The sequence below is a fragment of the Sus scrofa genome, chromosome 2, assembly GCF_000003025.6.
Source record: "Sus scrofa isolate TJ Tabasco breed Duroc chromosome 2, Sscrofa11.1, whole genome shotgun sequence".
NCBI lineage: Eukaryota > Metazoa > Chordata > Mammalia > Artiodactyla > Suidae > Sus > Sus scrofa.
In genome coordinates this window covers 150,359,537-150,380,608 of record NC_010444.4, presented here as the reverse complement: position 1 = coordinate 150,380,608, position 21,072 = coordinate 150,359,537, and the positions used below count along the sequence as shown (strand labels likewise).

General features: G+C 50.1%; 1 protein-coding gene across 22 annotated transcripts in view; it reads right to left on the bottom strand.

Moving 5' to 3' along the window:
• ABLIM3 (actin binding LIM protein family member 3) overlaps positions 1–21,072 on the bottom strand; it is a 163,030-nt gene that overhangs the window by 42,606 nt on the left and 99,352 nt on the right. For all 22 annotated transcript variants that reach the window (XM_021084998.1, XM_021084989.1, XM_021085003.1 and 19 more), the window contains 2 exons: positions 20,818–20,905; positions 1,770–1,828 (listed from right to left, as the gene is read on the bottom strand). In XM_021084998.1, the coding sequence (XP_020940657.1) occupies positions 1,770–1,828; positions 20,818–20,905 (147 nt within the window). The remainder of the gene's footprint in view (positions 1–1,769; positions 1,829–20,817; positions 20,906–21,072) is intronic.

Below are 21,072 nucleotides of genomic sequence, written 5' to 3'. Positions count from 1 at the left end.
GGAAGTCTCCGCCTGGACCCAAGACCTTTCAACAGGTGCTAATTCTGCCCCTACCATTGCTTTGCTTTGCTTTTCACAAAGAGAATACAGGCAATACAATCTATCCAGAATTTCTAAAAGTTACTCTTATGAAATATTCATTTTTCAATGAATTTATTTATTACTTCTATTTATAGAAAGTAATATAGGTTTTCCATGTGGTGATAGAAAGGTGTTTTCTTTGTTTTGTGTTTTAGGGCTGCAGCATATGGAGGTTCCCAGGCTAGGGGTCCAATCAGAGCTGTAGCTGCCGGCCTACGCCACGGCCAAGCCAGAGCCGAGCCGCATCTGCAGCTACATCACAGCTTCTTAACCCGCTGATGGAGGCCAGGGATCGAACCTGTACCCTTGTGGATACTAGTCGGGTTCTTGACCTGCTGAGCCACAGTGGGAACGCTGGTGATAGAAAGTTTCATTTGAAAATAAGTTTGATTAAGTAAAAAGGAGTGAGCTGAGTTAAAGGAAAAAACAGGTGATACCCATGATACAGGTGGTACACAGAGCAAAAAGCAACACGGTTGTGGCCGGCTAACTGATGTCTGAGAAACGCCAACAGGGAGGAGGAAGCAGGAAGAGAAGGACAGCGAGGTCTCCTTAACGGGGGAGGCTGAAGAAGAGACGGGAAAACCTCACGGCTCAAAAACTGATGCATCAACAGACCAGCTCTTTCACAAACGAGAGAGACAAGACGGCCGGAGAGAGAATGTTTAACCAGCTGGTCAGAACTGTACACACGCATTTTTTTTTTTTTTTTTTTTTTTTTTTTTTTTTTGTCTTTTGCGGCATATGGAGGTTCCCAGGCTAGGGGTCGAATCGGAGCTGTAGCCACCGACCTACACCACAGCCACAGCAACGCGGGATCCTTAACCCACCGAGCAAGGCCAGGGATTGAACCCACAACCTCATGGTTTCTAGTTGGCTTCGTTAACCACTGCGCCATGACAGGCACTCCTACACATGCATTTTTAATTGAGACTCTAGCATGTATAAGCTTAACAGAGTCCCAGGGGCTGAGGTGACATCGGGGCCAGAGTGTGGAGAGACGCCTGGAGATGGAGGAGGGCCCCCAGGACACAGCCCCAGTCTCCCCCTCCACGGTGTCAAGGACTCAGGTCTGCGCCCCCCCACCCCACCCCCCGCAGTTCTTGGATCAAGAACCCAGCCGCCCAGGACTTCCTGGTACTTGTCAGAGCACAGAGATTAGGGACACAGGACCTCACCGGCCCAGCGAGTATCTGGGGACGCTGGCTGCATTACTGCGAGCATGTCACCTCCCTCCTGAGGCCTCAGTTTTCCCCAAAGCAAAGCGAAGAGAAAATTCTTCACCCAACTGCCCTATGGGGTTAAAGGAATCAAATCCGACAGTGGCTGTGAAGACGCTTTGCTCACTATCTCTTTCCAGGACAATTCCAACCAGCATCGTTAATACACGATCTCAGGCTGGGGGGAGACCGCTGGCGTGTGCGCCTTGGCGAGGCCACCACCTTGGGACATAAGCTCACCCCAGAAACACTAAAAACGCGCATCCCCTCGGTTCTGGGCAGATTCCAAGGTGCTGCTACGGCCGCATCCTGGCCCCTTCGGAACCCTATGAGGGGGCGTCCCTGTGATGGAAGACCCACGGGTACAGGCAGCTGTTTGAAAGCGCACACGCTAAGGGACGAGCAAAGCACGGTGCCCCCAATGCGGGCTGGAAGTGGCTGGCTTGGTGTCACCACTGGCTGGCTTACCTTTAACTTCTTCTCTGCCCGCGCTGCCTGCTTGCAGATGGGGTGCCAGACCTCAGAACCTACGGGGCCAGGAAAATAACAAGGGCTCAGACCTTGCACCCCTACCGGAATTTAGCTCTCCCCCATCCCCCACCTCCATTTACCCCCCGGCAGCAGCCAGGAGGACCCCTGGTTCCCCGGGTCGTTGCTGCTGCATCGAGTCAACCACCCACACTCCTGCTGCTCTCCAAAGCCTGCCCGTCCGCCAGGCTCGCGCCAACTCCTGCCAACCTTCTCACCTGCCGGCGGGGACGGCCTCCTCGCTCCTCTGTGGTCCATGGTCCCTTGTCTCTCTCCCAACACAGGCCTTAAAATACAGGGGCTGGTGGACTTATCATCCCGACTAAATCAAGAGCTCCTTTTGGGGGAGCTGGCCTTTCTCTACCGCGGGACCTTCTGCGGCACCGCATCCGCAGAGGACTCTGCCCTCGGCCCTGTGCATGTCGGTGGGGTGAGGGCATGAGCAGGCAGCTGGCAGTGAGTGACACAGAGCAGGTGCTCAGTAAAGGACAGACGGCCGTGAAGTCGGCCTTCCTTTCTCTTCAAAGGCTTCTGACCGCCTGCCAGAGGGATCGTATTTACAGGGCGGGCGTGTCGTGCCGTGTGTCTTGCTTTCGGGCCCTAAGTCTTGATCTGCTGCTGATCCCTAAGAGACTTCAGACTCTTCACGTTCGGCTATGCGACTGCCCACATTTTCCTGCGGGTGAGGGTCCAGCTGGCCAGCCCCAAACTCGAGAGGCCAATTTGGAAAGGCATGAGCAACAGGTGGCTGGTCTCATGTTGAGAAGCGGCCCCAAATATTACACATTCCCCAAAGAAGGAACAGGTGTCCTGGATGAGACGGAAAACCAGGCACACGTTATCCCTCCGGTGCCAGGGCTCTTGGAACCACAAACGGCCACATGCCTGAGCACCCAGACGGCATCTGTGTCCGACTTTGTTTTTAGACTATAGTTTCCATTACGGTTTGTTGCCTGGAAGCCCTAGGGCTGGATGCTGGCTAAGCCTGGTGGGGGGTGGTCCGGAGGAACAGTGAGGCCAGGAGCGAGGGGGAGGAAGCAGGGGCGCGAGGGAGGGAGGCCTCAGGGGCTCGGCTCCGGCCCACTTTCTTCATCTGAGTCCAAGGAGCTGGGCCCTGAGACGATGCTCATCCCCCAAATTCTCCCTGGAGGCCAGATGTGCATTTGGGGAAGGGGGGCTCGCCTTCCGAGATCACGTGCAGTGGCGCTCAGAGCCCAGCAGGGGGCCTCTGGGTCCATGGCCCCTTCCAGCAACCTCGGGGTGTGGCCACCACCAGGGGGTGGGGGGCGGCCCCGGCGTTGAGGAATTGCCGGGAGCATTTTCTGGGTCTCCGAACCCACCGGGAGTGGTTTATGGCAATGGCTCCGGCAGGAAGCCCACGCTGCAGGTCACTGTGTTCACGAGGTGAACACAATGTCTGAGAAGGTCGTGAGCTTCAGCGAAAAGGCATAAGCAGGTACAGGGCTGGGCAGAGGGTCTCCCGGGGTGGGGCGGGGCGGGGCAAAGATGCCTCCTGGGCGGGGCGATGATGTCTCAGGGGCGGGGCCATACGGCCTCCCGGCGCCACTGACCCATCTGTTCCCAAAGGAGGCTGAGCCACAAACGGCTTCAGCCTTCTGCATACGGGAAAGCAGGGGGTTTTTTTGGTTTTGTCTTTTTTAAAATTTAAGAAGTCAGCGGGGAGGGGAGAAATAAACTGTAGCTGACTAGAAATTTTTTAAACATCAAAAGTTTGGGTGTTAGCAGTACATCATTTAAATAAGAGAGGGAAGGAATTTGTTGGAAGTGAGCAATCAACTTAGATAAATGAATGTAAGAAAAGACGACTGCCTCATGAAGACGCCTGTGAGCCTATGGTCTGCAGAGTCCGACCGTCAAGGCTTCTCACCCCAACACTCTCCGCGGAAAAGAGAACTTGATTCAGAAATGAACCGTCCCCCGGCTGGATCCTATCTTTGTGTTTTTCAGAGACAGAGCTCTCTGCACCCACAGGACGATGGTAACCAGAGCAGAGAGGCACCCAAACTAGGTCTTAAGGCAGGGTCTTCTCCGTGCAGAAGACAAGACAGCACAGAATGGTGAGAAGGCTTTTACAGTTTAACGCCTCTCCCCCGGCTGAGAGATTATCTTCTCTCAGGAAGCAGAACCAGGATTAAGGGCAGGGGGTACAAAGTACCATCTAAGATGGGCTCAGGGATATACTGTACGAGGCAAAGAACACAGCCCATGTTTTGTAAAGTAACCTTTCAAAATTGCGTAGAAATGATTCAGGATATTTTAAAACTTTCAGAAAAGGCGCTAAGGGCCAAAGTTTCAGGGAAGGAGAATTTAACGTCTTAAGATGGAAGGGGTTCATTCTGAGAGTGAGCTTCCTGTCGGTGCAGGTAATTAGGCAGACACTGGGAGCTAAACGCTTAGCAGGGATGCTGTCCAGGAGACACGTCACGTGGTAGTTAGCCCAACAGATGTTTCCTATGCCCCCCAAACCCCTCGAGATCCGGTCTCCACACTAACAGGCCCTCTTTAGAGAAGAAAAGAATTATCTGCTCCTATCCAACAATCTTGCCGAGAATGTAAATTTTATAAGTAGCAGGATTCACATTTGTTTCACCTACAGATATACCTGCAGGGACTGTAGCTTCTTAATCACCTAACACACGTGAAGCAAACAAATAAACAGAAGCAACGCATGAAATTCTCTTTTAGGCCAAAGGAACCCTCCAAGCTGGTCTCAGAGACTCGGACGACCGGTACCATCCAGACTCGGATCGGACAGCTCCAATTCCAGACCGAGTGTCTCCGAGAATCTTCAGCAGCTTGGGGGTCTGTAAAAATGTGACCGGGGCACCACCTGTCCAGCACCCGGGAAAATGCAGATTCCTGGGCCCCCTGAAGTCAGTTTCCTAGAGGTGGGGCCCGAATATCTGCAGTTTTTCACAAGCTCCCCAGGTGATTTATGACTCTTAGGCTGGGCTAAGATGTGTGATTCTTACCAGTTAAGACCGGTTAACACTCCCAGTCTGTTCCCATGGAATGTCACAGGATAAAAACACAAGACAGAACCCTTTCAGGTGTAAGAATTCAACACTTTTGCTTATTTGACCCCTGATTCCAGAAGTACGCTCATCCTTGGAGACTGTGGCTCCTAATACCAGCTTCTGCAGTTAAAACCTCCTGCAAATGTTAGGGAAGTGAAGGATTCGCTCTTTCTGTGTCAGCTGACTCGGAGACAAAATCTACATCTCCCGAGCTGTCCCTCGGCCGGGCACTGAGACTGCTTTTAATCCTCGGCAGAGTCAGCCTTCAGTCACATCTCTGACTGGCTACAGCGCACCCCACCCCTGTAACATGCTGGATTACTTAAGGTCGGGGAACCCACCCAGCTCTGCCAGACCTTGAAATTCAATTTGCCAACACGGGATTTTTTTGCATTTGTCAAGATTTTAATACCAAAGCTGGAGCTGATGCCATAGGCTTCCAGAAGCCCAGCCAGGCTTACAGACACAGCAGGGATGGAAACTGGCCCACCCTGCAGGTTCTGTTTGGCCAACACAGTGGTTTTTTTGGTTTGGTTTGGTTTTGTCTTTGACTCACTGAGCGAGGCCAGGGATTGAACCCGCAACCTTATGGTCCCTAGTCGGATTCTTTAACTATTGCGCCACGACGGGAACTCCTGTTTTCTTAAAGTATTTTTGAACATGAAAGCTTTAGACCCTGCAGGTAGCCAGGGACCCTCCCTCCTGTCTGCCTCCAGCCCTTCTCGCTCATTCAAGCAAGCATTTCAGTTTTCAGTCCCTGATCTCAGCTGGAGTGTTAGGTTTCTCCCCTGGATTTCTCTTGATTGTAACAGGGTGAGGTTTCTGATTTCTGCCTTTACGACACAGTCTTGCTAGGACCGTGGAATGGCTTCTTTAAATCCTCGACCTGGATAAACAAATGTGGTGTATCCATATGATGGAATATTACTCAGCCACGAACAGCAAGGAAACACTGATGCCTGGTAGAGTGTGGGTGCATCCGGAAAGAAGGGTGCATTACGTAAGGGAAAGAAGCCAGACACAAAAGGCTACATCTACACGAAATATCCCACAGAGGTAAATCTCAAGAGATAGAGCAGACTGGTAGTTGCCGGGGGGAGAGGGGGCGCTCCAGGGACGGGAATGGGGAGCAACTTCCTAATGGCTCTGGGTCTCCTTCGCGGGTGGGGAAATGTTTTGGATCCAGACAGGGGTCGGGGGAGCGCAGCACTGGGAATGTACCAAAAGCTACTGCGCTGTTTGCTTTCAGATGGTTAACTTTCTGTTACGTGATTCTGACCTCAATTAAAAAAAAAAGGCCCTGCCCCACCCGTCACTGGGGGACAGCTTCTGCAGCCCACCGGCCCTCTGCTCCCTCCGTTCCTAAGGTTCCAGCCTCAGCGGGGGGAGAGGAGCGAGCCCTTCTGCTGACACTGACATGTAACAACCACATCATCACCATCACAACTGTGGGCACCGGGCAATCCTGACCACACGTGAGGCTGTCTCTGCAGGATCCCAGGCTAGGGGTTGACTCGGACCTGCAGCTGCTGGCCTGCACCACAGGCACTGCCATGTGAGATCCAAGCCGCGTCTGCGACCTATACCAGCCCTCACGGCAACACTGGATCCGCAACCCACTGAGCGAGGTCAGGGATGGACCCTGCGTCCTCATGGATACCAGTCAGGTTCATTACCACTGAGCCATGGCGGGAACTCCCTTTAATGTGATGTCCTTAAGGGGTTCCAATTCTGGCGACACGACTTCCCAGCTGCATCGTCGACACCAAGTCAGCTACGTCTGTGTGCCCCGTTTCCCCATCCGTGAGACGGGGAGGGCTGCGGTGCCTGGCGTGTGTGTTTGTGGTGCAGATTGATGGGTTAATACGTGTACGGTGCTGAGAACAGTGTCTGCGAGAGGAGGCCCTGTTGTCATCATTATCTCCCGTCCGCCTACGAAAACTCCCCATTTGCTGGGATCTAGGTGGGTGACAGGACAGGAGTCCTGCAGAGATGTGAGGGGGCGGGTGGTGTTTACTCGCCTACTCCCAGCGCCGGAGCCTGGCTGAGGCGGGGGCACAGGCAACAGAGGGCTGGCCGGGCAGGTGCACTCGCTGGGCAGAAGCCTGGCTCGGCCGCCAGGACACCCTCCTGGAAGGTGGGGCTTGTGCCCAGGGACGGGGACACCACAGGAGAAGCGAAAAAGACCAGCCTGCCTGGCGCTGACGCGACCAAGGGGGGATGGAAGCTTCCTAAAGGGCTGGATGGAGCGAAGTGGTCCTGGGAGGCTGGGCACCAGGGAGGGCGCCGGGGGGCCGGGCCATTCCCACTAAGAGTAAGGACAGCACATCCCATGTGTGTCAGGCACTAAGTATTATTATCCTTATTGTCATTATCGTAACTTTTAGAGAGTAATATCGTACTATTTAGAGAGTGCCTGTGCCAGGCCTTATATACACACTTTATATCAGTAACCGAGTGAAAAACAGCAATGAGTGAAGCTGTGCCCAGCCCGCTGCTCAGCCCTATTAACAGTGACGAGACTACCGACAGTAACCGGCGTTCCTCAGCGCCTGGCTCAGGGGGAACAGCCGTTTCTACAGGACGGGGTGTTTGTACCATGACCTGTGACACAGGCCGGGACCTGGGACTGTGCTGCGGTGGCTGCAAGGCTGGGCTTGGAAAATCTGCTCCTCCAACAACAGCACACAAGCGAAGAGCAAGGGGCTAAAAATAACTGTGTACACGCAGAGCCGGGGAAATCATGGGCAACGAGACCCAAAAAACTAAAAACCCAACCGGCACTTTTCCTTTTTTTTGTTTTTGCCTTTTCTAGGGCCGCTCCTGCGGGATATGGAGGTTCCCAGGCTAGGGGTCGAATCAGAGCTGCAGCCACCAGTCTACTAGGCCAGAGCCACAGCAACACGGGATCCAAGCCACATCTGCGACCTACACCACAGATCACGGCAACACTGGCTCCTTAACCCACTGAGCAAGGCCAGGGATCGAACCTGCAGCCTCATGGTTCCCAGTCAGATTCACTAACCACTGCACCACGACGGGAACTCCCCCAACCGGTACTTCTGAAAAGCTGAGAACCAAAGCAGTGTTTCACGAGCAAAAAGAGTCCTCTGCATGCTCCCTGCACACGCCACCACCGAAGGGGCGGGCAGCCCACCTAAGCGCCCCTCCGGCCTCAGACCTGGACCAGCCCCTACCTGTGCCCCATGTAAGGAACCAGCTTGTCCCCACCTTGGGGAGCAAGCAGGGCAGCCTGTGGTTGTTTTCACTCCCTTCACGGCAGCAGTGGCCCCAACAAAGCCTTGACTGGATTTTCCTGTCTGGCCCCTTCTCAATTTCTATTGATCAAGGAGGCCAAGAGCCCTGGACGGTAGCACCGGGACTGGTGGAGCCGCTGGAGCCAGGCTCTATGCGAAGCCTTCCCTGTGCCTTTGCTCACTGCACCCCCAAGAGTCTGGTGGGGGAGCCTAGGGTTGTCTCTGTCTTCAGACGGGGTCCGGAGTTTGGGAGCTTGGGGGTTCTGCCCGCTTTTGCCCATCGCTGTCTCCCTGCCCCAGCCTGGGTGCGGGCATGTGACCAAAGTCAGGGTCCCAAGTGCCTTCGGGCCTCCTCTGCTGAACTTTGCGGGAAAAGCTGTGCCACTGGGCCCATGGTGCCCAGCAGCTGGCCATGCCCCTCCCCGTGACAGGGAGGCAGTGAGTCTGGATCAGGAGAGCACAAGGCTGTGCACAAAAAAGAAGCAGGGGAGACCACCTGCTGCCCCCAGGGGCCCTCAGCCTGGCTCCGCTGCTCCTGGATGCTATCAAGGTTGGCGAGCTCATCAGTCCCCTTTCACCTGATGTCCTTTGAGCTGAGCTCCTGCCACCTAACAAGTCCAGACCAATAAAACATCTCACGGAGCTAAAACCCGAGTATCTGACAAGGGCTTGGCTTGCCCGGCAGGCAATTTTGTTTCCTAGAAAATAGAGGAAGCAACCAGGGAAACTGCTATTCTGGACCTAATTCTGACCAACATGGACAAATTGGCTGCTGAAGTAGATGTGACATGTCACTGGCGAGAAAATGGCCACATTGTCTTGAGTTTGTGGCACAAGGAGCAAGTTGGAAACACATACAAACCTTCAACTACTACACTGTAATATTTTCTTTATGATTCAAGATGTTTGGTAACCCCCAACATCTAAAAAAAATATTTGCAGCTCATCAGAAATTAAAATGTACTCTATTTAAAACGAAATATGCTTCAAAGACTCAGACTTAAGGAAATATCAATTTAGTACAGTAACAGGCTATGTTTGAAGAGTCTAAAATTATGTAGCAGGATTGGGGAAACATAAGATTTAAAGTTTTTAAGCATAACTCCTACAACCTAAGCTGTCAGTAGAGAGATCCAATTTAAAATAACAATGCTAAACTCCCAAATTATAGCAACCCATGTCACGTTAGTGCCTTTTAAAGTGTGGTTTGCTGAGAGGGAATGAAGATGGTGGAGTAGAAGGACGGGAGCTCACTTTCTTTCATAAAAGCAACAAAATCACAACCTTCAACCAAGTAGACGGCAAACTATCCAAAACCCACATCCTGCTCCAGAAGACAGAGAGGAGACCACATCAAGACGGTTGGAAGGTGATGAGGTGACATCAGCAACCCCATACCTGCCGGGTGGGTGGCCCCGGAGTGGAAGGTAACTGTATCACAGAGACTCACCTACAGGAGGGAGAGTTCTGAGCCCCACACTGGGTTCCCACATCTGGGGATCTGATATTGGGAGGAGGAGCCCCTGGAGCACCTGGTACTGAAGGCAAGCAGGGCCTGTGCAGAGAGGCTCCACAGGACTGGGGGAAACAGAGACCCCATTCTTGAAAGGCGCACACAGGCTTTCATGTGCATTGGGTCCCAGGGCAACGCAGAGACTCCACAGGAATCTGGGTCAGACCTGACTGTGGTTCTTGGAGGATATCCTGGGAAAATGGGTGACTGGCTCATTGTGGGGGAAGGGCATTGGAGGCAGAGGTCTCGGGAATATTCATCAGCGTGTGCTCCCCTAGAGGTGGCCATTTTGGAAAAATCTGGCCCCACCCATCAGGGCTGAGAAGCCTCAGGCCAAACAATAATCTGGGTGGGATCATAGCCCCAGCTATCAGCAAAGGCTGCCTAAGACTCCCCCCCACCAGGCATACAGCCCTCTCTAATCTCACCCAGAGACAAAGCCTATCCCCAGAGGGATAGGAATCAGCTCCATCTACCAGTGGGCAGGCACCAGTCCCTCCCATCAGGAAGCCCCAGCAACCCCCATTCCAGCTTCAGCCACAAGAGGTGCAGACATCAGAAGCAATAGAGGCCACAACCCTACTGTATGCAAAAAAGAGACCACACCAAAAATCTATACAAAATGAAAAGTCAGAGAATCATGACTCAGATAAGGGGGCAAGAAAAAACCTCAGACAAACAGCTAAGTGATCTGGAGATTACCAACCTCCATGAAAAAGACTAAACTAATGATAGTAAAGATGACTCATGATCTTGGAAATAAACTGGAGGCAAAGATTGATAAATTACAAGAAACACTAAGCAAAGAAATACAAGAGTTAGGATTAAGCAAGCAGAGATGCAAAACACAATAACTGATAAAAATGCATTAGAAGCAACCAACAGCAGAATACAGGAGGCAGAAGAAAGAATAAGTGAGGTGGAAGACCCACTAGCAAAAATCACTGATGTGGAACAGAAAAGAGAAAAAAGGTTGAAAAGAAATGAAGACAGGGAGTTCCCGTCGTGGCACAGTGGTTAATGAATCCGACTAGGAACCATGAGGTTTTGGGTTCAATCCCTGGCCTCGCTCAGTGGGTTAATGATCTGGTGTTGCTGTGAGCTGTGGTGTAGGTCGCAGACGCAGCTCAGATCCTGCACTGCTGTGGCTCTGGCGTAGGCTGGTGGCTACAGCTCCAATTAGACCCCTAGCCTGGGAACCTCCATATGCCATGGGAGCGGCCCTAGAAAAGGCAAAAAGACAAAAAAAAAAAAAAAAAAAAAAAGAAAGAAAGAAAGAAATGAAGACAGTCTAGGGGAGCTCTGGGACGTTAAATGCACCAACATCTGCATTATAGGGGTGCCAGAAGGAGGAGAGAGAGAGAAACGGCCAGAGAAAATACTTGGAGAGATAATAGCCGAAAACTCCCCTAACATGGGAAAGGAACCACTCACTCAAATCCAGGAAGCACAATGAGTACCATATAAAATAAACCCAAGAAGGAACACCCTGAGACACATATTAATCAGACTGACCAAAATTAAAGACAAAGAGAAAATATGGAAAGCAGCTAGGGAAAAGAAACAAATAACTTACAAGGGAACCCTGATAAGGTTATCAGCAGATTTTTCAGCAGAAACTCTGCAGGCCAGAAGGGAGTGGTATGATGAAAGAGATTTAAAGTGATGAAAGGAAAAGGCCTCCAACCAAGATGAGTCAACCCAGCAAGGCTCTCTTTAAGATTTGAAGGAGAAATCAAAAGCTTTACAGACAAGCAAAAGCTAAGAGAACTCACCACCACTAAACCAGCTTTACAACAATACTAAAGGAATTTCTCTAGGTGGAAAAGAACAGGCAAAAACTAGAAACAAAAATATTAAAATGACAAGGCTGACCAGTAAAGGTATATACACAGTAAAGGCAGGGAATCATCCACACACAAATATGCCACCAAAATCAGAAATCATGAGATGAGGAGGGCACAAAGGCAGGACACTGGAGACGCATTTGAAATTAAGAGAGCAACAACGTAAAACAATCTTGTATATGTACAGACTCCTATATCAAAACTTCATGGTAACTGCAAACCAAAAATCTACAATAGATACACACAGAAATAAGAAAAGCAATCCAAACACAACACTAAAGATAGTCATCAAACCACAAGAGAAGAGAACAAGAGAAGAAGGGAAGAAAAAAGACCAACAAAAACAAATCCAAAACAGTTAATAAAATGGCAATAAGAACATACATATCAATAATTACCTTAAATGGAAATGGACTAAATGCCCCGACCAAAGACACGGACTGGATGAATGGATACAAAAGCAAGACCCATATATACACTGTCTTCAAGAGGCCCACTTCAGTTCTAGGGCCACATACAAATTGAAAGTGAGAGGATGGAAGCAAATAATCCATGCAAACGGACATCAAAAGAAAGCTGGAGTAGCAGTACTCATATCAGACAAAATAGACCTTAAAATAAAGAATATTATAAAAGACAAAGGAGGACACTGAATAATGATCAAAGGATCAACCCAAGAAGATATAACAATTGTAAATATATACGCACCCAACGTAGGAGCACCTCAACATATAAGGCAACTGCCAACAACTTTAAAAGGAGAAACTGAGGAGTTTCCATTTTGGCTCAGGGGAAATGAACCCAACTAGTATCCATGAGGATGCAGGTTTGATCCCTGGCCTCACTCACTGTGTTAAGGATCCAGAATTCCATGAGCTGTGGTGTAGGTCACAGACATTGCTTGGATATAGGTTGCTGTGGCTGTGGTGTAGGCTGGCAGCTGCAGCTCCAATTAGACCCCTAGCCTGGAAACTTCCATATGCTGCAGGAGTGGCCCTACAAAAAATTAAGAAAAGGAGAAACTGACAATAACACAGTAATAGCAGGGGATTTTAACACCCCACTTACAGTAATGGACAGATCATCCAGACAGAAAATCAGCAAGGAAACACAGGCCTTAAATGATGCATTAGCCCAGATGGACTTAATAGGTATTTATAGGACATTCCACCCAAAAGCAGAATACACATTCTTCTCTAGTGCACATGGAACATTCTCTAGGATAGATCATGTTCTGGGCCACGAATAAGTCTCGGTAAATTTAAGAAAATTGACATCATATCCAGCATCTTTTCTGACCATAACACTATTCGACTGGAAATCAATAACAAGAAACAGACTGCAAAAAGCACAAAAACCTGGAGATTAAACAACATGCTACTGAACAACCAATGGATCACTGAAGAAATCAGAGAGGAAGTTAAAAAATACCTAGAAGCAAATGACAACAAAGACACAGCAATCCAAAACCTATGGGATGCAGCAAAAGCAGTTCCAGGAGGGAAGTTTATAGCCATACAAGCCCACCTCAGGAAACAGGAAAACCTCAAATAAAGAACCTAACTTCACACCTAAAGCAACTAGAGGGAAAGGAACAGACAAAATCCGCAGTTAGCAGAAGGAAAGAAATCATGAAGCTGAGAGCAGAAATCAATGAAATAGAAAAGAAGACAACCACAGAAAAGATCAGTGAAACGAAAAGCTGGGTCTTTGAAAAGATCAACAAAATTGATAAACCCTTAGCCAGACTCATCAAGAAAAAAAGAGAGAGGACTCAAATCAATAAAATTAGAAATGAAAACGGAGAGGTTACAATGGACATCGCAGAAATACCAAGGATCATAAGAGACTGCTGCATGCAGCTGTGTGCCAATAAAATGGACAACCTAGAAGAAACGGACAAATTCTTAGAAAAGTACAATCTTCCAAGACGAAACCAAGACAAAACAGAAAAGATGAACGGACAGATCACAAGTACCAAAACTGAAACTGTGATTAAAAAACTTCCAACAAACAAAAGTCCAAGGCCAGATAGCTTCACAGATGAACTCCACCAAACATTTAGAGGGGAGCTAACACCTGTCCTTCTGAAACTCTTCGAAAAAATTGCAGAGGAAGGAACACTCCCAAACTCATTATACGAGGCCGCCATCACCCTGATACCAACACCAGACAAAGACACCACAAAAACGAAAATTACAAGGCCAATATCACTGATGAACATGGATGTAAAAATCCTCAACAAAATCCTAGCAAACCGAATCCGACAGTACATTAAATGGACCGTGCACCATGATCAAGTGAGACTTATCCCAGGGATGCAAGGACTTTTCAATATCTGCAAATCAGTGTGATACACCATATTAAGAAACTGAAGAATGAAGCATATGATCCTCTCAATAGATGCAGAGAAAGCTTTTGATAAAATCCAACACCCACTTCTAATAAAAACCCTCCAGAGAGTGGGCATAGTGGGAACCTACCTCAACATAATAAAGGCCACATATGACAAACCCTCAGCGAACATCATTCTCAGTGGTGAAAAGCTGAAAGAATTCTGACTAACATCAGGAACAAGACAAGGATGTTTGCTCTTGCCACTATATGTTTTTCAAGTCCTAGCCATGGCAATCAGAGAAGAAAAGGAAATAGAAGGAATCCAAATTGGAAAGGAAGAAGTAAAACTCTGACTGTTTGCAGATAACATACTATACCTAGAAAATCCTAAAGATGTTACCAGAAAACTGTTAGAGCTCATCAATGAACTTGGTAAAGTTGCAGGATACAAAAGTAATACGGAGAAATATATAGCATTTCTATATGCTAACAATGAAAGATCGGAAAGAGAAATTAGGGAAACAATCCCATTTACCATCACATCAAAAAGAATTGGCAACCTGGGAATAAATCTGCCTAAAGAGGCAAAAGACCTGTACTCTGAAAACTAAAAGACGCAGATGAAAGAAATCAATTATGATACAAACAGTTGGAAATATCTACCAAGCTCTTGGACTAGAAGAATCAATATTGGCAATTTGACTGTATTATTAAAGGCAATCTACAGATTCAATGCAGTCCCTGTCAAATTACCAAGGAAATTTTTCACAGAACTAGAACAAAATATTTTAAAGTTTGTTTGGAAGCACAAAAGACCCAGAATAGCCAAAGTCATCCTGAGAAAGAAAAACACAGCTGCAGCAATCAGGCTCCCTGACCTCAGACTATTCCACAAAGCTACAGTCGTCAAAATAGTATGGCACTGGCACAAAAACAGAAATATAGACCAGTGGCACAGAATAAAAAGCCCAGAATTAAACCCACACACCTACAGTCTATGACAAAGGAGACATGAATATACAATGGAGAAAAGACAGTTCTCTCAGTAAGTGGGAAAACTGGGTAGTTACATGTAAAAGAATGAAATTAGAACACTTCCTAATACCACACACAAAAATTACCTTAAAGGGGATTAAATACCTAAATATAAGACTGAATACTAACTCTCAGAGGACAACATAGGCTGAACACTCTCTGACATAAACCACAGAAATATCTTCTCAGATCGTCCCCTAGAGTAATGACAATAAAAACAAACAAATGGAACCTAATTAAAGGTTTTTGCACAGCAAAGGAAACCCTAAATAAAACAAAAAGACACCCCACAGAATGGGAGTAAATATTTGCAAATGAAGCAACTGACAAGGGATTAATCTCCAAAATATATAAACACCTCCTGCAGCTCAATCTAAAAAAACCCACAACCCCATCAAAAAATGGGCAAAAAGGAGTTCCCATCATGGCACAGTGGTTAACGAATCTGACTAGCATCCATGAGGACGCAAGTTTGATCCCTGGCCTTGCTCAGAGGATTAAGAATCTGATGTTTCTGTGCCTGTAGTATAGTCCAGCAGCTATAGCTCTGATTTAACACCTAGCCTGAGAACCTCCATATGTCATGGGTGTGGCCCTAAAAAAGCAAAAAAAAAAAAAAAAAAAAAAAAAAAAACTTGGAGTTCCCATCGTGGCGCAGTGGTTAACGAATCCGACTAGGAACCGTGAGGTTGCGGGTTTGGTCCCTGCCCTTGCTCAGTGGGTTAACGATCCGGCGTTGCGGTGAGCTGTGGTGTAGGTCGCAGACGCGGCTCGGATCCCGTGTTGCTGTGGCTCTGGCGTAGGCTGGCAGCTACAGCTCCGATTCGACCCCTAGCCTGGGAACCTCCATATGCCGTGGGAGCGGCCCAAGAAATGGCAAAAATAAAAAAAAAATTAAAAAATTAAAAAAAAATGGGCAAAAGATCTAAACCCTATTAAAAAATGGGCAAAAGATCTCCAAAGAAGACATACAGATGGCAAAAAGGCACAAGAAAAAATGTTCAACATCACTAATTATTAGAGAAGTACAAATTGAAACTACCATGAGGTACCACCTTACACCAGCCAGAATGGCCATCATCAAAAAGTCCACAAAAAATAAATGCTGCATGGAGTTCCCATCATGGCTCAGCAGTAGCAAACCCAACTAGTATCCATGAGGACGCGGGTTTGATCTCTGGCCCTGCTCAGTAGGTTAAGGATCTGGTATTACTGTGAGCTGTGTGTATGTCACAGATGCAGCTTGGATCTGGCATTGCTGTGGCTGTGGCGTAGGGCAGCAACTGCAGCTCTGATTCCACCCCTGGCCTGGGAACTTCTGTATGCCATGCGTGCAGCCCTAAAAAGACCAAAAACAAAAACACAAGACAAAAACACTGGAGAGGGTGTGGAGAAAAGGGAACCCTATTACATTGTTGGGGGAATGTAAACTGGTTCAACCACTGTGGAAAACAGTATGGAGATTCCTCAGAAAACTAAAAAGAGAATTACCATTTGATCTAGCAGTCCCACTCCTGGGCATCTATCCAGAGAAAACCATGACTCAAAAAGACACATGTACTCCAGTGTTCACTGCAGCACTATATACAATAGCCGAGACATGGAAACAACCTCAGAGTCCATCAACAGAAGAGTGGATAAAGATGTGGTCCATATACACAATGGAATATTACTCAGCCATAAAAAGGAAAGAAATAATGGCATTTGCAGCAGAATGGATGGACCTAGAAATTATCATGGCAAGTGAAATTAGCCAGACAGTGAGACACCCACATCATATGCTATCGCTTACATGTGGAATCTAAAAAAAGGATACCATGAACTTCTTTGCAGAACAGATACAGACTCACAGACTTTGAAAACGTTTTGGTTTCCTAAGGAGACAGGTTGGGGGGCGGGAGGAAGGGCTGGGGGGTTGGGAAGGAAACGCTGTGAAGCTGGGTTGTGATGATCGCTGTCCAGCCAGAAATGCAATAAAACCCATCAAGTAACAAAAGTAAGAAATGGAGTGCGCTCCGATGACATGTGGAGCCAGTGACTGAGGGCTGATGCTCCACCGTCCGTCACAACATGGGCCCCCCCGAGCCTCTGTCAACTCAGGGCACCTCTCACAAGGTTCTCGTCGGGGGAAAAGGAGGCCTCGGCCAATATCAGAGGCTTCTCAAGCGGAGCCAGAAAGACACACCTCCTGGTACCAGGAATATGCGTCATCTGAACGGAAACAAAAACGGGATCTGAGGGAGAGTCCGTTACACAAGAGCAGCATTTGCTGCATCATCAGAGAAGCCCTCGGGCTCTGTTCCGGACCTGTACTGATACAGAACTCAAGATTTCACTGTCTCTGGCTGTGGACAGCTCTGAGAATCTGCTAAAGGCTACAGACCCCATCTTCAGTGAAACACACCCAAGCGCAAGATGGGGCAAGCGATTTCAGGGGACTCATCAACCTCAGGAGGCCAGCTATGAACTATCGGTTCAGAATTCTGATAATGCATGGAAAAAATGCCTGCCACAAACCCACCGAGACAGGTGAGCCAGCCTTGGCTCAGGGTCACAGCCTTCCAAAACTTCCTTGTTCTCTGAAAGGAGGCTCTTGGCTCACAGGGTTGTGAGGATAAAATGAGAGATGCTGCAGGAAACTCAGCAACGAGCTTGGCTTGTGGTAGGGACTCCACAAACATCAGCGACGACACTGTCATTGCTGTCAGGACCTGAATTTCTTACAATACTTTCCTTAGCCGCGGATTTGTCCCGGGACTTCACACATGGCCTCCTGCCTGGTGGGTTTTAATTCAATACACACATGACTCGTTTGCAAACACACAGCTGAAACCCTGCATTCCCTGTGTTACGGTCTGTCTCAGGTCCTTGGAGCAGGACTGCCTGTAGTGCAGACAGAAGGTGAGAAAAGTCTGTTTTTCCTTTCTCTTGGGAACAGGCGGATTGAGAACAAGAGTAAAATCTATCTTATGAAGCACTTTTTGATTTAGAAAAACTCCCACCGATCCAGCACTTGTAAGTAACCTTTGCGGGATTTGTAGAAGTTTTGCCCCAACCTGCAGCATGTGGGCTAATATTCGGCTGCACAGAATCGGTGACCTACTTTCCTGGTGAGGCCCAAATGAAGGCTTTGGACAACGAACAGATTCGAAATCTGGCATCTTTACAACAACAGTTACAAGACGAATGTACAACAGAACTTGAAACAAATAAAACATGCTTTGTCTCCCGGGGCCCGGAAGTTCTCATCCAGACAGATGTCAGACTCCTCCCAATTAGGGCCATCAGAAAGCCATCACACAGCAATTAAAACACAAACAAAGTGACCAAAAGACCCTCCCGAGGCTGGCTGCCAGCAACTCCACGTGACCCGCTATGGAAAGGACTAGACGGGGTTTTGAGCTCTGCGGGCTTCCTGGCGCCCTCTCTGATGCGTGCAGGTTACCTTCTGGGGCACTTGGCATCTTTGTGCTCACCCTTCCCTCTATAAACACTCGCCAGGCCCTGGGGGCGGGGGCTGCTCTCTGCGCACTGGCTGTGTGGGCCTGCCTTGGTTTCTCGACCATATACGCTTCCTCTGGGGCTGGGGGTTGGGGGGCTGCGCACCTGCTCCTCTCTCTGCCTCCACGCTCTCCCCGCCCCACCTCCCACTCAATGTCAAGATCTTGGCTTGAAACGCCCCTTCTTCAGCAGAGCCTCTCCTGGCCTCGGCTGAGATGAGGAGCCTTGGAACCCACCCGTTATTCCCAAGCTTCCTGTCACAGCACTGGTCACAGCTGGTCACTGCATGTTGGACCTTCTGTTAGATGAAGGCTGGTCTCCTGCTCCGGACAGTAAACGCCACCCAGGAAGCCAGCACCCCTGCTCGTTCATCTCTGAGCATCCAGCATGCGACAGAGAGGCTGGCGCGAGCACGACCTGAGTCTGAATGGATGATTCTCATTTTACAGCAAGAGGAAGAGACCCCTTGGAAGCAGTTACTTCTCAAGGTCGCAGACCACCAGGAGACGTGCTCGTGCTTGGACCCAGGAGCCCTCCTGGCTGCCTCTCCCCTTCCTAAGCCACGGGGAGGGCAGTTTTCTTGCCATTTCTGGGGTCCATCACCTCGAGTCTCATCACCCCTGCCCGGGAGGGTGTCCGAGACGATGGCCAGCCCAGCTCTCAGTGGAAGCAGAAGCCCCTGGTGGCTGCCAACCGAGACACCCACAGCCCGTGTCAGCACCACTCCAGCAGGATCACTCAGCATCCCGCGAGGCGGGTCCTTAAAGGCCCTGCAATTACTCCCACTCCCCCAGGAGCCGGGAGGGGAGCGATGGGGATAATTAGGGAGGAGGGTGACAGCCCTTCTTTATCACCAGGAAAGTCTCCACCTCCTGGAGGCACTTGTGCTGAAGGTTTGATCTGCACTTCATCACGCTCGCTCTGCAGCATCCTGTGAAGTGCTGTCCAAAGCGGGGCTGGCAAGACTCCGAGGATGTGCTGCCAGGAGGGCCGGAAACTGGGGGACTTGCTCCGGCTATGTCTCCTGCTGCACTTAATAGGCGTCTGCTACATGAAGGAACGAGGAGCCTCCTGCGGGTCAGGAATGGACGGTACCTCAGTCTTAGAGGGCCTGCTGCTGGCCCCCGGCAGACTGGGCAGCAGAGATGTAGGGAGATTTAAGGGAACCTTATCTCCTCACTTGTGCTGGAACATGATGGAGGATAATGTGAGAAAAAGACACTGTGTGTGTGTACACACACACGCACACATATGTATGACTGGGTCGCTCTGCTGTACCGCAGAAACGGACAGAACACTGTAAATCGACTATAATAAAAAATAAAAACCTTATAATAAAGATTCACCTACGGTTGAAAACTCACTGAGCAGTGCAGCCAGGATGCAAAGTGCCCAGTGGGCAAAGCCTAGGATTGGGAATTCAGCAGGAAGGGAGAGAGGTGTTGGCTTCTAGTGACACGGGCATGGGGGCAGTTCTGTCCCCAGGGAGACGTTCACCAGGGAAGGGGAGGCAGGAGCACGTAACGAACTTTCAAACCAAGGGCAAGGTCCTGCTTGCGGGTCCACGCAGACCGTCTGCTGAGAACACGGGCGCTCCCGGCCTGCAGCCCAGGGGCCTGCGGCAGGAACGACTCCGGGCCCCAGGCACCGAGGGAGCAGTGCTCTCGGAAGGAGGGGGTCGAGTTCTGGCGGGGACCCGAGGAGCAGTGGGGCCTGGGTCTCAGGAGGCCAGACGGGCAGAGCCCTGCCGTGGGGGCCATAAGGCCCCGTCCCCTCTGCACCGGGACCCTCGGGCTCTCAGGCGGTCGCTCCCCTCTCTCTGCACCTCGCTTTCCCGTCTACGCAGTGACGGTTGCTACTTCACAGTCTAGGGCGACTCCTGGGGTCCTTTCACCTCAAACACCATGGGACTGTACAGACAAGTGGCTGTAAGGCCACAGCATCTGACAAGCGGTCACCTCGCCCGCCCCGCCAAGCAGCCGCTGCTCCGGCATCCGCATCGGATGGCAGGAGCCTCTGCTGAGAAGCTCTGGGCTCCTGGTTCTCAACTCAGGTGGGTTACGCCTCCGAGGGGACAGATGGCAGCACTGCGGTATTTTTGGTTGCCACAATAGGAAGGCTACTGGCATCTAGTGGGTAGAGGCCAGGATGCTGCTGAACAAACACCCTGCAGTGCACAGGGCCGTGTCCACACCAGAGAATCGCCTGGCCCCACATGTCAGCAGTGCTGAGGCCGAGAAACCCGGCTCCAGGCAGAGGGGCTTCACGGCACGTGAGAGCCTGGAGGCGCAGAGGGACGGAAGGCAGGTCACAGGTCACGTCCCACCAGCCACAGCGGCAACCTTCCCAAACCGCCCGGAGAGGGCGAGGAGGTGCCATCCTGAGGACGCGCCAGAAGTGCAGACGCTGCGGTGGCAGGAGACCTCGCCTCCTCTCCGGCCCGGGGCCAGGCCTGCTTACCCGTGAGGTACATCTCCTCCCCTTCGGTGAACATCTGGTGGCAGCGGACACATCTGGCGCAGGTTGGGTGATAGTGCTTCCCTCCAGCCTGCGGAGCGAGGAAGATGACAGCGGAGGTCAGAGCTGGGGGCCTGCGGGGAGCCGGGTGGGTCGCGCACTTCCTCACACCGTCGTGCCGCCGGCGTCCTCGCGGCCCTGAGGCTGGTTGGAGGTCTATTCAGGGGAGCCCAGAAGAGTCTAGAAGTTCGCCAGAAG